This window comes from Takifugu flavidus, chromosome 20 (genome assembly GCF_003711565.1).
Source record: "Takifugu flavidus isolate HTHZ2018 chromosome 20, ASM371156v2, whole genome shotgun sequence".
Taxonomy (NCBI): Eukaryota; Metazoa; Chordata; class Actinopteri; order Tetraodontiformes; family Tetraodontidae; genus Takifugu; species Takifugu flavidus.
Window position 1 is genome coordinate 7,596,275 of NC_079539.1, and position 16,587 is coordinate 7,612,861.

Here is a 16,587-nt window from a genome sequence, read left to right on the forward strand (position 1 = left end):
TTTATTTGGGTGAGGGCTTCCCCCCCACCCGCACTGGAACCCTCAGTGGAATACTAATGGCAGAGGCTAGCTGACAGACTCTGATCACAAAGCTCTGTCATTGAAACAAAAATGGCAACTCAAGGCCAGACGAGTGGAAAAGGAACAGTTAACCGGGTTTGTCTGGAGCCACAAAAAAACTGTGGACCAACACCTCGAACCTGAGTCCAGTCTGCCTGCTGGTGCCACTGATGCCAGCTGTGTCCTGACCTGAACATTTAAAAATCCTCATCTAAGCATTTACGGTCCACCAGGGCCCTGCCTGTGCGTCAGACCAGACGGTGCACAAATGGACCCGTGAAGTCTGGTGACGCGCAGGGACGGCACAGGACAGGATGTTCGGATGATAGAAACGTTCCGGACTCCCTAAATTAAAGAGAAATAAACGGCTGTGCTCCACGTTAACGCTCCTTTACCTTCACATGTCCTTCCTTGACTTCTCCATACTGGACGTGCTTCCTCAGGTGGTTGCAGATGGCTCGGAGGGTGGGGTGGACCTCCACACAGAAGTTACACCTGAATCCTATTGGAGTCCTATTTTCAGGCATTTCCTGTACATGGGAAGCGCTCAGTTATTCCATAGTACTTTAAACGCACGTCAAAAGATTCTCTGAGTGATTCCTGTCTGCTCACCTTCTCCGATTTGACCTCGGCGAGGTCGCTGTATCTGTGTTTGCTGAGGAGCTGCCTCCTCCTCTCCTGCCTCATGGCCCTCTTCTGAAACTCCTCATTGTGATTCAGCAGATGTTTGGCTAAAGCTGGCAGAGCCAGGAACTTGAGCTCACAGTGAGAACACTGGTACCACTCAGAGTCTTCGTCCCCAGGATCGGGCAACACCACGAAGTCTCTCTTTAGGTCATTGTCGTGGTGGTCGTTGTAATGCATAGAGAGCAGTTCGCCCGTGCTGAAGGACAACCGGAAGCATTTCAGACACTTGAATGGCAACCAGTCATCACTATCCTGCTCAGGTTCCAGGACTTCCATCGCGTCCTTGTCTTCCTCTTCCATGGTGCTGGGAGGTTCTTTGGCATAGATTACAGTAAAATAGCGACCTAGCTTGCTGGAGTGCTGCTTCTTGGGGAAGACGCCTGGGTGGCGTTTGATGTAATGCGACACTATGCTTTTCCTGCTGAAGGCCTGGAAACCACAAAGAGAACACCTCCGTCTCTCCACAGCCAAGCGCAGGTCCTCGCTCATTTCACTGTCCCCTTCGGGGGGCGCCAGTGCCACCACCTTGTTGGGTTTTTCAGTCACCGTCTTGGACGCAGCCAAACAATGGGTGTAATACGCGTCGATGTCGTGGCGCTTTTGGTAGTGGGCTGCCAGGCCTTTACGTATAGGGTTGGTGTATGAGCAGAGGGCACACTTGAAGACGTTGTTTTTACCCTCCGGCTGGGCGCGGACGTTATTGTGTTTGATGCGGTAATGGCGAGCGATGCCTTTCCTGGTGGAGCAGAAATATTTGCACAGCTGACACTTGAATAGAGCGTGTTTCCCGGTTTTGTTGACGGGTAAATGGGAAAGGCTGAGGTCCAACTCGCTAACCTCCTGCACTCTTTCTGTACTTGAGATGTTGCTGGCGCTGCACTCGCCCATCAACTCTGCATCCCTACTCTGGGAGAAAATAGTGACCGAGGAGTTGAACATGTCGGCGGGCAGGTGGTTGTGGCAGTTTTCATAATGGATTTTGAGTTTTTCCAGTGTCCCGTGCGTATAAGGGCAGATTTTGCACCTATACGCTCCATACCCTTGCCTCTGTGTCTTGCACTTTTCCTCTCCCTCGTTCAGGTCCGCGATCTGTTCTACGTCATTGGCGAAGTCTTCTGCGGTGACTTTCACCGACGGGTGTCTCTTCTGGTAGTGAGTTAGCACTCCGTGGATTCTGGAGTTGACATACGGACAGTGTCGGCACTTGTAAACCGTGCTGGGGTTGATGTCGGCCTCCTGTGCAAAATCTGCGGCCTTGACTTTCATGCCCGGGTGCTTCTTCCCATAGTGAGTGAGCAGGCCGTGCAGGCTGTTGTACTCTGACAGACACACGGTGCACTGGTAGGCGTTGTTGGAGATGGAAAGACGTGGATGGTGGTGGGGGTTGCTGTCTCGGGGTGGGGTTGCGATCACCAGCGCTCCCTCCTCTTCAACGGACTGGCAGTTGAAAGGAAATGCGTGTTCTTTGGCAGCCTGCTGATGGATGTTCTCAGCCGAGTCTGTGATGATATCCAGAATCACGGATTCGTCCTCTTTGATGGCCCATGGGTGGACAGCCTGATAGTGATTTGTGATATCCCATATGGAACAGGCCTCGAAGGCACAATCTCTGCATTTGTAATGCTTGGTTTCCATGTTGCCGTCCTGTGGGGTGGTCTCAGGACCAGCCCAGAGCTTGCTGGCCATGTATGCATAGTCAACATTGTGCTCGGGGTGGCGTCTTTGGTAATGGAGCAGGAGTCCTTGAGGTTCGGCGTGGGAGTAGATACACCATTCGCAGTGGTAGCCAGCCTCCAGGATGCCATCTTGGTAGGCCCAGTGTAAAATGGTCATGGCGGTGGCCTTCACAGTGGGATGCTCCTTCTTCAGATGCTTCTTCAGAGCATAGACGTAGGGCGACGTGTAGGGGCAGTGTCGGCACTTCAGAGACCGCAGCGAAGTGGGGTTGTCGGCGTCGGGAGGGGCTTGGGCCATGATAGAGGACACGCTGCTCGACTGAACCATCTGAGCACGCTCGCGCTGACTCCGGACGACGGCGGTGTGGCGGCGCACGAGGTCGGCGTTAGCCTTGGTTTCTCTATGCTTCTTCTGGTAGTGAATGAGGACCCCCTTGACGGTGCGGTTGCCATAATCGCAGTGCTGACAGAAGAACAGCTCGTCCTCGCTCTTCTCTCCACCGCCCAGTTTGGGGCTGGAGTTGTTACATCCATCATGGCCGTTATTTTGGAACTGCTTCATAAACTGTTTGGGCGTGGCAATTTGTAATTCATCCATTAGTTTCATCAAACCGGGCGTCGGGGCGCCATGCTTGATGTATTTGGCGGTCACTTTTACTTCTGGGTGTCTCTTTTGATAATGGACCAAGACGCCGACGACGGATCTGTTGCTATAGACGCAGTGTTTGCAGTAGTACATCTCCTCATCGGATGCGTACAGCGCCGCGCTGGTCGTCTGCTTTGGAGACATGACCATGCTGAGCTTATACGAAGAGTTGGTAACAGTCTGGGACTGGTCCACTGAGATGACCTTCATGTTCTTCTGTATGCGGAAGTAGGACGCCTTCTGCTCAGGGTGTTTCTTCTGGTAGTGGACCAAAACCGAGTGCATGTTGGGGCTGGCGAAGGAGCACACGTCACAGTCATAGACAACAATGCTGCCGTCGATGGATTCTTTGGGAGAGTCCGCCTCGGCGCTCTCTTCTGGGTTCTTGGAGACGGTTTTCAGCACCGGGCTGGAGGAGGACCTGGGCGACGGCGAAGCCGAGTTAAAGTTCTTGGGGCCGGAGTTCAGTATTTCCCTCAGCGTTTGAGACTCGGCTGTCTTGTGTGGTTGCTCCACGACGTAGCTCGAGAAGATCATCGCGTTGTTGATTTTCACGGTGGGATGCATTCTTTGGTAATGAGGCATCAGGCTCCTGACGTTGGGGCTTGTGTACGAACAAAAGCGGCACATGTACACCAGATTTGGCTGGTTGAAGTTGAGCACGTTGCTGGCTTCAGGGTGGTGATCCATGTAGTGTTGGTGCAGGTCGTTGTAGTTGTTGTACTCGATGAAGCACTCTAAGCAGCGGAAGACCGCGCTCTGGTCTTGGGGGTCCAGGATGTACTTAAAGCTGAATTTGATGTAGGGATGCATTCTCTGGTAATGGGTGCTAACGCTACGCGCCGACTTGTTGTGGTAATCACAGTGTTTACAGTAGAAGCGTGCAGTTCCCGCCTCCTCGGAGTAATCGGAGCTATCCTGCATCATACCATCGCTTGGGTCAGTAGAGAGGATTTCGCTGTCATCCGATAGAGTCAGGGAAAGGGGAATGTTGCGAGGCTTTGACTTGGGGTGGCTTTTCCGCTTCCCTATCCTGCCCCCCTCGTGGGAAATCAGTGACTCCCTCGCATGAGGCTGCATGTTATAGGTGAAAATTCTATCGTCCTTGTCAGCGCCGGTGTGATTCTCTCCTGCATCTTCATCGTCAATGTCGTCTAAGTTTATAATCATATCCTGTTGGCTCTGACTGATCTTACTCTGAAGGTTACTGGCAATCTCATCAATTCTAGTTCTCTTCTTAACTGAGGACAAGTCCAACGGCAAATCATTAATGGACTTTCTGGCTCTTTTCCCTGGCACTAAGGGCTTTTTGTTGGCAAGTCCTAGAATGGAGGTCTGGGTCTTTTGCACAAAGATGGGGGAAGAATCCACTTCGGGGTCCGGCTGGTCCGTCAGCTGACTTTCAAATGCGGTCGCATCGAGGTCGTCACAGTAGGAGTGCTTATGCTGCTGGTGCACCCTCAGACCTTTGAGGGTGGTGGTGGAGAAGCTGCAGAGCGTGCAGCGATGAGGGTTCTGGTCGTTTGGTGTGCTGGTGACCCTCTTTCCGTTGACTTTACTCCCATTGAGTGGTTCCGCGCCGCTGTCGTTCTGGGCGTCTGTGCTGTCGCTCGTTAGGTCCGTGGTCTCTAGCTCCGAGGGATTGTGGGTCTGCTTGTGCGTGCCCAATTTAAGTGGACTGGTGCAAATAAACGGACATTCATCACACTTGTACATTGTGGTTTTCCCGGAAAGGTGAATGTTTTCGATGTGGCGGGAGATGCTCCGCCTGTGCATGGTGAGGAAGGAGCAGAAGGGGCACTGAAATCGGTTCATGTATTTCCTAAACGGTATTCCTTTAGTTTCCAGTAATTTATGATCGTCGTCAGTTAGGAGCTGCTTCGCGTCGGCTGAAAGGGTCCCGGTGTAGTTCGGATCGTCGATGTCGCCCAGCTCCCCGTCCTCGTCGTTGTCATCATCCTCTAAGCTGCTCTGGGAATCTTCTTCATTGATGCTTTTGGAAGAAGCCAACCTCTGGGACAATAAAAAGGAGCCCGTGCTGTTCGCCGTCGCCGCGCTCGCTTGCGCGTACTGAAACGATGGGATGTCTGAAAGCGGCTCCTCCGACAGGTCGTCTGGCGTTTTTCCATCCGAATCTTCCTTTCCAGCGAAACCAGTATTGGTTCTGGTGGGGCTCCTGGAAGGAGAGGGAGAATCTTTTTTGGGCGGGCTGACCCCGGCCTCCCCCTCCAGTTCTGAAATGCAGGAAACTATCTTGACCTTGTCGCTGTGTTCTTGCACCACGTGAGCGGACCAGCTGTCCTTCTGGTCAGTCTGATAGTCACACCACTCACAAGCAAATGTTCCCTTCACGTGTCCCCTGACCAAGTCAGATTCCTCTCCGATATCGGCGGAGGGATCTCCGGCGCTCTGCGTGGGCACTTTATTGTGATACATTAATAAATGCTTCATCATCCTTCCTTTGCGCGGCGACTTGTAGGAGCAGTACTGACAGGAATAGACCTTTGAATGGTCGTTGTGCATGACAACGGTGTAGCTGGGCTGCTTGGCTGTCTGCGAGGAGACGCTCTCATCCGAGTCATCCTCCACCAGGTTGTGAACTTTTTTGGTGTGGTTCTTTAAGAAGGATTTCGATCTGAAGTAACGGACGCAGAACTTGCACTGGTAGAACTGCAAATGTGTCTCTGGCGGCTGCGTCTGTGGCGTCTGTTTGGAAGTTTCTGTGGAGCCTGGGCCTAGGAGAGAAGACAAATTGGACACTCAGAAGCCTTTTAGTCGTACCATTTGATGTAGCTTATCATTGAGGAGCTCTAAAATAATACCAAGGGAAAGAGTTATTTAGGATAATGAGGGAAGGATTACATACTCGGTCCAGTTTTTGGTGGCGTCTCATTCGCCTCATCTTTGTCTTCACATTCCTCCTCATCCTCCTCATCTTCATCCTTCATGGAGTCAGACTCATCCGCATCCGCCGGCTGCAGGAAGGCAGTGTGCACTTCCTGAATGTGGGTCTTCAGGTCATCGTACGACTCGGCTCGGAAGTCACAGCCATCACACTGCAATGCCTCCATCACTAAAAAGAGGCAACGCTCCCTGGAGAATCAGGGAAACCTGCAAAGGAAAAAGAAATTACAACACGGGATTATTAACACAAACCGACAGGAGTAATCGCGGTCACGTCATTAGTAAGAGGTGGGCTTTGGAAGGATTTTTTATTTGTAATGTTCATTATTTGTTGCTCTGACGAAGCAGAAGCTCGTTTTCTCATTTATATGACAGAGCTGAACTGAGCAAGAAGTGTAATCCAGAGGGATAATTGATATTTTTTGGCTTTGCGTGCTAAGAATAAATCAGTTTAAATAAAGACACAACAGTGCGCCGTGGAGGTGAGGAGGTTGAAATGTGTTTGCTAAATTTCCAGTAAAAATGTGAGTCTCCCTGAGTCAAATGCGCAATAAGAATCAACACAGTAGTTGTTCATTTATGCAAAACTTCAATGTGTCTCTCTGCGAATTCAAGCCCACATGAAAGAGCCGCACATTTGTGGGTTATTCTTCAATTGCAAAAATGCCCAGAGAGGTCCCCGCAATGATAGGAGACCTCCCCATTCATAACAAAGAGATGGATTCAACAGATGCTGATGTTAGTCAGGACACTAAGATGGTCCCATTTTTTTCTAGCAGAGCATCATTCCAAGAACAATGGAGCGACTGAGGAGGGATTATGGGCTGATTTGTCCCATTTCTATTACCTTGGGATAAGCAACAGCTGGAGAGCAGCTCCACAGATCAGTATTTAGAGCAGACTATTCCATCAGATTGTATCGAGGGCTCTGAAATAAGATTGAATGCATCGAGCCAGAGATGAAGGCTTTATGTCTTAGAGCTGATTTGTGATTTGGGCCTGGCCCCCCAAAAAATAAAACGCTGATGGGTCCTGATGATGATGAGCATCATGTCCTTCATCGAGACCATTACAATCGATGTCCATTTGTCAAGAAAAGTAATAGCTACACATATTGCTTGAGAAAAGTCACGCTGCTTCTGAAATAAAGAGGCCCTTAAAGTGTAAAAACACGACAATGTTCCTATTAAAATAGAATTATATCTCAGAGACTTGATAAACCGGCTTAACCAATGTTCCTCTGAATGTTCCTGGTGAGGGCTGAATGGAGGAAAAATTGGCTTTTGACGCCCGTCTAAACATTACTCACGACCAATTAATCCCTTCACAGGAGGCCAGGAGCAGGACCCCGCCCTGCAAAAACAATCACCCCGAGCTTGAAAGCCTGAAGTCGGTTAAACCCAGTTTGTTCACAGCAAGATGGAAAAGTGGACGTCTTCCCCATTAGCTATTTCAATAATGAACCTGGAACTGAGAGCCACAAGGAACTTCTGTAATCATACATGAACTATAACTGAGCAGGTCGATCAGTTCCTCTATCTTATCTCTACCACTAAAAAAATGCTTTTTAAAGTTTGTGTCCTTCAGTGACCTAAGAAATAAAGTCAAGAATTCAAGTGAGAGGACGTTAAATGTTTCCATTTAGTGGCTGAACTAGTGGCAAACTAAAGCATTTAAACCTGAAAATCTTCAAATGAGGTTAACACCTCAGTGGATGGAAAGCAACACAAAAGGTCTTTGATTTCAAAACGCCGACTAGCTAACCTGTGCGGTCTTGATCCGGAGGCATGTCAGAGATCATTCACCGCTTCCTACACGCAACCAGCGGAGCTCCGTTTGAGTCAGCCGAGCTGCCAGCATGTCCCTGAGCAACCAGGGGATCCATTGTTGTCCGGGGTCAGGTTACAGTCTCGCCATGGGACCCCACCCTGCTCTCCTGGCACTTTGCTGCAGTTTTGAACAAGGTTGCCTTCTAATGCCAGGTTCCTTGACATGGATATCAAGACAATCCTTTTGGAGAAAAGCGCAGACGAATGCCGAGGTTGGGAAGAAAAAAACCCACTCCTGCACGACCACCATCTGCCTTAAAGCTGGCCGTGCGTGTGCGCTCGGTCCCCGCGCCACACCAAGTTAATGGGCGAGCTTGTGTAGCTGCTTTCATCTTGTCAGCTGGGGCTCGAACAGGCAGCGACTGAGCTGCTCAGATCCTCCTCTGAGCCCAGCTTCAAGGGCAGCCATTTTAGGAGCCGGCCATGCGTGCTTAGGTGTTCAGCCAGCACACAACATGGAACCACAGATCTGATCCTCTTCCTCAAAGACAGACGGGCTGACACTGGAGAACCGGCTGAAATCTATCTGCCAGATGTACCCAAGCCTGCTGCCCACACTGAAAAACATCTCACGCTCCTCTCAGGCTGGCTATGCTGCACCCTTTTTTTTTAATCCAGATTGTCTGTTTGATACGTACATTTGGTCAATTTTATCTGCTCAACACGTCGTCCCCGCACTCACGGGGCAGAGAAGTCAACTCACCAGACTCTCGTGACCCAAACACAAAACGTACAGCTCAGGAACATGAAAAAAACCCCGTGGAGGAACAGAAAGTCAGAGCTGGGTTGATCGTTACTTTGGATTCTGGGGATTTTTATGCAGATTCCCTCACGAGTTGCATTCTTCTGGAGGGTCTGACACTCGGTGGAGAACTGCGTTTCCACACAGGGAGTGTAAATATGTGTGGTATGTCTCAGAGCTCGGTAAACCCTGAACCCATGAGGAGAAGATGAGAAGAGGTCAGGCGGACGGAGGGGAGAGCGGGGCCCTGGAGGGGGAGGGCGGGAGGAAGGGAGGAGAAAGGGAGCCACCTGAAAGACCTTCAACAGTGAGTAATGGAAGACAAAGCCTTCAGACCGGGCTCCCCAGATTCCAAAGTCTACTGACATTTGTTAATCACCAACCGGTCTCTCCGCATCGGCGAGCTCTGCCAGCAGTCACACCCTCAGCTCAAACTGGCTCACAGCAGCTGCTCCGTCTGAAAGAGGGCCTTTGAATGAGGCAGCACTAAGCTGATTAGGAGCACAGAGGTTCTGTCCTAACCAACGGTAGCACTACATCCACTGTCGCCGCGTTATGGCGAGCATCCTGGTTACAGGAGAATCGGCGCTATCGTCAGAGCAACCGCGGCGCCGACGCTTGAGGAGAAGCCTCCACAGGCGAGCGTTCGTCCCCTTGTGCAAACAGGAGAGCTGGAGATCAAGATGGCTGCTCCCATCCTCTGATGTAACCAAGCCTGAAGGACTAAACGCACCAGCTCTGCCACACACACACACACACACACACAGGCCTTCCTGAACAGCCCGGTGGAGGCAGGTAACACACCCCGACAGTGGCTGAAGGAGGATTCAGACCCGTTCAATGAGTTATTGCCCTGACATGTTTGTTCAGGTGTTGGCGTTTCCACCTGCCGGTTACGGACGCAGCGAGGCCACCATGGTCACGCTGAAGGACGTCCAACCGCTGCACAGAGCGCCTATTTCTGACGGCAGCAACAATGGATGTTGTGTCCACTGCTCTCACACGCAGGGGGACCACCTGAAGCTCAGCCTGAGCTGAATCAGCAAATTCTGTGCGGCTTTACGACTCGTCAATGTTTGACATTTTAACCCAGCAGAGCGGAAGGGAGACGAGAGGTGGCACCATGTCACGAGTCCGTGAGTGCTTGCAGTATCTTCTCTGACCTTCTGGTGCAGGGCTTTGACTCGTCCGTGTCCAAATGTGACCTGTGCGCGTTCTTTGGTAGGACGGCGTGTGTTCTCAGGGCCATTGTCTCGCGGTGTTGACCCGCTTTGGCTTGAGATTTGCAGAGATAATTCAGAAACGATTGTTCCATCACCGCTGGAAGCCGTCTTTGTCCACATGCGGCAAAACAGGCCTGGACCACAATACTGCCACCGCAGTGCTCCACAGATGGGATTACTCAGGAATGCTGGGTATTTTAAACAAAAAAAAAAGCAAACTGCAGATGTTCCATGTGTCCTTCATGCACATTGTTCTCCAGATGTTGGACCCATGAAAATCAACACATGCGAGGGGCCTTTAAGTCTTTGGGTCTCTAAACTATTCCACTTCTTGGACTCAGAGGGGTCACGGCTGGTCAGACTCTGGCTGTTATTTCCTTTAGTTTGGTCACCCATTCAAACCCTCCACAAAAGGTTCTGTAACCTTTCCCATCCTAATGAGGACCAACACCACAAACATACAGTGAATCAGTCTCTCATAGATCCTCGAAATAAAACAGAGCACCCACTCAAACCTGATTATCATCCCACTGACTGGAAACACCTGATTCTAATTTTACCTTTAAAAAAAATTGTAATCCGAAATGTTTCCATACTTCTTTAAAGAACTGGGACATTTTACTCCGTAAATGATCAGAATTTCTTCGGCGTTATCTCAAAGTGCTCCTCGTCGAGTTGTATTCTTTTTGCCCTTGTACGCGATGAAACAATCCCCGTCTTTCAACAGGGGTTTTGTGAGCACAGGGTGAAATCATCCTGAAATCCAACATCTGCTGATGCAAGTATGGGCCAAGTCAAGCAGCAGCAAGATATATTTATTTTGGCACCGGACGTTTTAATCTTTTCCTTCACTGGATTCATCTGAAGGAGTTCGTAAACCAGATAAACCAGAGTTTAGGTTTCAACGTTTTGATGTTGCCCAATAGGCGCAAGATGTGGTGGCCCTTCAAACCTGCTGAGGAACCAGTGGCAACGGTGGAGACAAACCTGACTGCTTTTAACTTCATTTGCATCGAGGATGAAACCTGATATGTCACCCGGGGGAGGGGGGGGGGCAGAAGACAACTGGACCTGGTGATAGCACAATCATTTACCTACTGATAAAAAAGCAACCTTTGCAACATCTGGAGAAGCCAAGAAGACTCTGGAGGAGGAGCAGGAGGCATCTGAATTCACCTACGTCCAGGAAAGCCTGAAGCAGTAAACAAACACCAACGTGCACCGGAAGGATCACCAACCCAATGAAGCTGTCGGCGGCGCGCTCACGTGTGGAGCACCCACCTGTCAGACCCAAAGTTACCGTTACAGAGGGTGACGTGGTCTTCCGGGAGCGCCTGGAAGGCCGACAAACAAGCTGCAAACTGACCTTCTCTGCATTTAGTCGCTGCCCTGGACCCCAGACTGGCGGGCAGCCGTTGGAATTTGAGAAGTTGTGCACGGTTGTTGTCCATGCGCTGCATGTCGCAGCTCCTGCGTTCACGCCTCAGTGGTCGTGAAGCAGACGCACGGTGCGCTGCAGGCCTGTTTGCACAAGCAGGTATTTCAACTTAAAGCAAACGTCTTGTGTGTGTGTGGGGCGGCGTTCCTCAGGTGTTCCTCAGGTGTTCCTCAGGGGTTCCCGAGAACATTCCAACATGGTGGACCAAAGCGCTCCATCCGCTGGGAGCAGACAGGTCCGACTGTACCGGGGCAACTTACGACAATAGACAGAACTTCAGAAATGGGTGGAGAACTGTGGAAGAGTGGCGCCGAGACCACCGCAGCAACAACCCCGGTTCTCCTGCACGGCCATGACAGACCCAGAGTCACTCCGTCCACGGAGAGGGGAAAACTAGGAAATAAAGAGGCTGGTAGACGGGAGGTGGAGCTGGTTTAACTGCTGTCACAGTATCTTTACTGCATCTTTACAACGGTTAAATGCTGGTTGTTTACACGTCAACTGTTGTGTTGTTTCGTGTTGCGCTGCTGAACACCTGCACAAAGATGGCCGCCACGGACAAGTCATCAGAACAAAACCTCACCGCAGAACTCACAAAGGAAGATGAAGACCAGCCTGGTGCATTCTGGGAAGGCATGCTGTGGACAGATGGTTAAAAAAGAACTGATTGGCTTTGATGAGTGTCTGGAGAACAAAGGCTGGTGAGGAACACCTGTACAGCTGTTACGCACAGGGTGGTGTTTCTGCTTCTGCCAGCGACCCGGTTAACATTTAATGGGTCGAGTGAAGGAAAAACTCAATTAAATCCTCATAAATTCTGCGAGCAAACAAAAGAGCCTCTGTAAAAAGCTGAAGAGGAAAAAAGGACGGCTTCCACAAATGGATAATGATCCTGAAGACGCCTCAAAACCCGCAAAAGAGGCGCCAGCTGAACGGGTTCCCAACCCGAAACCTGCAGCTCTACACTTGAAAAGACATCCCAGGATGAACATGTTGCAGATCGATCCTGAGTTTCCGGCTCCACGGCATAAGAAAGGGAACCTCATGGGATGCACAGGACACATTTCCAAATCTATTTGCTTCAAGTAGCCGATGAGCTGCTTTGGTGGACTGTTGTCTTTTTAGAGGCCAAAATGGATTTTCTCGTGCACAAAGCCTGCACAACTGCTCAGCTGCTGACTTCACACCTCGGCCTCCCAACACCACGGCCGACGCTGCGACCCGCCAACACCGGATAAAACGTGTCCGTCGCCCAAAATACCCACAGTGTTATCATTAGCAACATTAGCATACCAATGCTAGTGTTGCTTCATTGATCACGGACAAAAAAAAAGGGGAAAGATTTACGAGCTTGAATTCGCTTTCTCACAAGAACACAAACACATGCAAGTATTTCCATCTTTGTGAGGACTTTCATGAATGTAATGAGTGATTAAGCTCCTGACCACAACCTAAAACCAAAATGTCCTCACTTTGCTAGTGAATGCACACACCCACACACACACACCCACACACGCGCGTGCACGCGGCTGCTACGAAGTCCGAAACAGCCAAAGGGTAACCAGGGAGCATAATTATCATCTCGGACAGTTCGACCCTCAGCTGACATGCGACCACGTGCGCACACGTCGGCAGAGTCTCACGCACGCATGCAGGCAGGGCAGTCATTAGAGAGCACAAACACACATGCGCACGTTTGCGGCCTCGTCAGCGCTTTGAACGCTGAACAATGACTGAAAGTCCAGCGTCAGCTTGTTTTGGATTCTTCACCTGGAGGCCTGCAGACACACGTGGGTCTGAACATGCGGGCGGGCGTTCCTGAGCAACGACCTCCAACTGTCGCCTCACCCTGGAGGAGCCGCGCTGCTCCAGGAGCACGTTGGCTTCAACTGTTTTGGTTGTTGCCACACAGCACTGTTGTTGGTAACAACACCGGTTCAAATGGGAGAGCTGGTCCAACCTGAATGTCCTTCATAGTCCAATGATCCTCTCACAGAGGAGCAACATGTAGACTCCTGAGTGAGGGCATGCAGGTGCTTTTTCTGTTCTTCGGGATTTTGAGATGAGGTCTATCTATATTTAGTGTTTCGATTCCACCTTGGAGTGTTTCCTGTGAGGACACCGATGTTTACACTAAACACAGCTCTAAAGCCGAAAGAGCGGAGACAGAGAAGACGGAAAAGAAAGAGAGAAAAGGGGGAAATAAGTTGCCAATGAGCACTATCGAGGCTTTCATTCACACCCAATAATCCTCCAAACAAACAAGTTTCACCAAACAATAAACCCAAACTGTCAGGAGAAACATTATAACCCCCGACTGCCCAAACAGGCCTGACCTGTCAAGCATGGACTTCACTAGACCCCTGAAGGTCTGCTGTGGTATCTGGCACCAAGATGCCAGCAGCAGATCCTTTAAGGCCTCCTAAGATGGAGGTGGTGGGGCCTCCCTGGATCGGGCTTGTTTGTCCAGCGCACGGGTCCAGGCTGAGATCTGGGTGACGTACAGGAAGCCAAATCCACCTTCTTCCATTGCTCCCCTGGTCCAGGTCTGCATTCTTTCCCCAAGCGTGTTAGCATGCTAGCATCAGCCTGTCAGCACTAGCTTGGCTGCACTGTAATCAGTAGAGATACACTCTGAAGCGATTTAACGCATAAATGAGCTGCTGTCGGCATCAAACTAATAAATAACTAATAAGTAAGAGCCAGCAGAGCGGTGACATCATCAGAGCGAGGTGATGAGATCACCCGACGCTGCTCATTTGGAGTCATCTGATGAGACATCGATCACACCTGGCCGATCAATGGGCCGGGCCTTTTGTGATGAGATGTGAGAAATCGATGCAGCTCACTATGAACGTTTTGTCATAACATTCATCAGACATCTGCCGAGAGGAGATGAAAGGGAAAAGGAAAAAGGGATCCAGGAAGAGGAGAAGCTGCAGATGCGATCGGGGCACAGCCACACACGTATGTTTTAACTTAATTTTACGTTTAAAACAGCGCAGCGGGGTAATCCGTCAAATACAATTACTATAATAGATTGGATTAGTTTTTACTCTGGTGACGCTGACGAAACATGTGGGGTAAAAACACATCTGCTAGCTAAATTACAAGAGTTGCTGCGTGTGGATGCAGACCTGAGAAACACCACCAATGTCACCATCACCATGGTGAGGAGATATCAGACGCCACCTAAATATAATCCCTGATGTTAGTCTGGCAATCTGTAGCAATCTGTCCCAGGAAGCATATGGCATTCAAAGAGAAGTAGGTCAACCATTAACCAGCCTTGACCAAAAACCTTCTCGCTCTCCTCCTCCCTAAGCCAGGAGTCCGTCTGAGACGTCGCATGTCAACTGCAATAATCTGTATTTGAGAATAACACAAGATAAACAGACATCAAACAGCACCGGCCTGTTTTTAGGGTCTGGGGCTAATCTGTTAGCTAACATCAGACAGCTTTCTTGATTTCTCCTTTCTTCCACCCAGCCCTTCTACCTGTCCCACCGTCTGATTTTCCTACCTTTCACTCCTGCTCTGCGTACAGAATTCAGGATCAAACCCTACTCCCTTGCAGTCCCCAGATCGCACTTCCTGTCATGGAACGGCCCGCATGCTTTCAAGCTGAGCCTTCTCCGTGACCCAGCTTCATCTTATTGCCCCTCAGCTCTGACGAGTTCAGAAGACATAAAACTTTTCCTGAGTGCAGGCTTGCACAGACTCTGCTCTAGTCCTTTGGTTATTTTTAGCCTGCTCTTGGCCTCTTGGTAGTTTTTCCTCCAGAGCTTCCTCTGTACTCCACCATCCAACATGGAAGTATGGCCTGGTCTAGAATTTCTCCATCTGATCCGAACCCCTCCACCGTGGCGTCTCAGAAACGCTCCTCCAGGATCAAATCTGTACGTCTAATTCCACTAATCTGGAAAAAGCAGAGCTCATAAGTTAAAAAAAAAACGCTCACGAGGCGAGAAGGCCGGAGCAGGACTTCCTCGACCCAGAGATCATGTTAAGATCCCCAGGGCCTGTTTACACGACAATGAAAATGGCAGAAAATTGGGAGATTTGCCTCTTTCGTACACACGAGAGCGGCACCCGGAGCGCCTGAATCCGCACGCTTTTGAAACTGGGCTCGAGAGTGAAAAGTTTGCAAATGTTTAATCTCGCCATTTTCAGCCGTCTCGAAGGAACAGGGAAGAACAACGTTGTCGCGTCAACGTGGCGGTATGAAGGTATTAGCATTTCAGACCCCTTCCCGTTGCAGAGGCCAGAGAACCTACAGTGGTGGGGGACTAAATGAGTTACTCCACAACTGTTGTCAGGAAAAACAGCCCAGAGGCTTGATGTTGTAGGTAAACATAGAATATAAATCCCTCAAACAGCACAAACACAGAGAAGCAACATGCTAGCACTCAAGGAGAGGGACCAGTATCAACCTTTGTATATGCTAAAATTAGCAAACCAAAAATCTTTCCTTTCTGGCAATGAGAAGCACAAGCTGTTAAACATCATGCTAATGCTAACACAGTGAAGATAAACCACACAAAGGGCTAGCGCAACGTGGCGGCGGGTCTTCTAAAAAGGGCAGAGAGGGGTTTGATCTTTAGACCTGAAAGCGTTCTGCTGACGGAGGTCTGGGGTAGCACAGCCGTTAGCATGGTGGGCCAGTTGCCACGCTAATCCACAGAAGAGCAGATCATTTCCTATTTCATCTGCCAGCCATACTGCAAGGTCAGGCAGCGGCCGCGTTTTCCCGTCTCTGCCTCTCCGACAGAAGCCGACATCCCTCGCTCCACCTCTCAATACTTCACATCAACGCACGCTCTCCGAAATAACATCTCTTTTCCAGATCGCCATGGATGCAAATTCCAGAAAATCATTGGTTAATAAATGCCAATGGCCTTAAACGGCCGATGACTGATGGTTGTTGGGAGAAACCAGCGTTATTTTTGATCAGGCGGTGCGATATCAGCGCTGGTCATCACGGACTGCTGGAACTCCCTGATAGCGGCGGCTGACAAGGATGACAGCAGATCTTGGGAGAGCCGAAAGAGGCCATTTAACCGCAGAAATAAAATCTCGATTGCATCATAATGAATGATACGTTTTGTCGGCGCCGTCTCCCTACGCAGCAGCCGTCTCCGACTGCTCACTTCAAGGACGCGGCTCGCACAACCGGGCCCGCTCGCCGCCGCAGCACCTTCGGATCTGAAGGTCGGCTCATGAAAACACTTTATTCCGGATAACAAAACGCAATCTGTTCATCTAAGATGATGTGTTATGTAAAGAAAAAAGAGTTCATTCAAAAAGAATGTGAAGGATGAGATGTGAGGAACGTGCCTGAGCTGGAATTCTCTGGAGGCCTGACTGTCCGGGCTCCTCTCA

General features: G+C 50.2%; 1 protein-coding gene across 4 annotated transcripts in view; it reads right to left on the bottom strand.

The window, feature by feature from the left end:
* The window catches only part of znf462 (zinc finger protein 462), a 30,608-nt gene that overhangs the window by 8,851 nt on the left and 5,170 nt on the right, over nt 1–16,587 (bottom strand). For 2 of the 4 annotated variants that reach the window (XM_057018014.1, XM_057018015.1), the window contains exons 2-4: nt 5,936–6,180; nt 673–5,804; nt 456–590 (exon numbers count right to left, since the gene is read on the bottom strand). In XM_057018014.1, coding sequence (XP_056873994.1) covers nt 456–590; nt 673–5,804; nt 5,936–6,140 — 5,472 coding nt within the window. In that variant the 5' untranslated portion in view covers nt 6,141–6,180. Of the gene's footprint in view, nt 1–455; nt 591–672; nt 5,805–5,935; nt 6,181–6,820; nt 7,392–7,737; nt 9,023–16,587 lie in introns of those variants that run through there. The other 2 variants (XM_057018017.1, XM_057018016.1) reach the window with 2 other exon arrangements.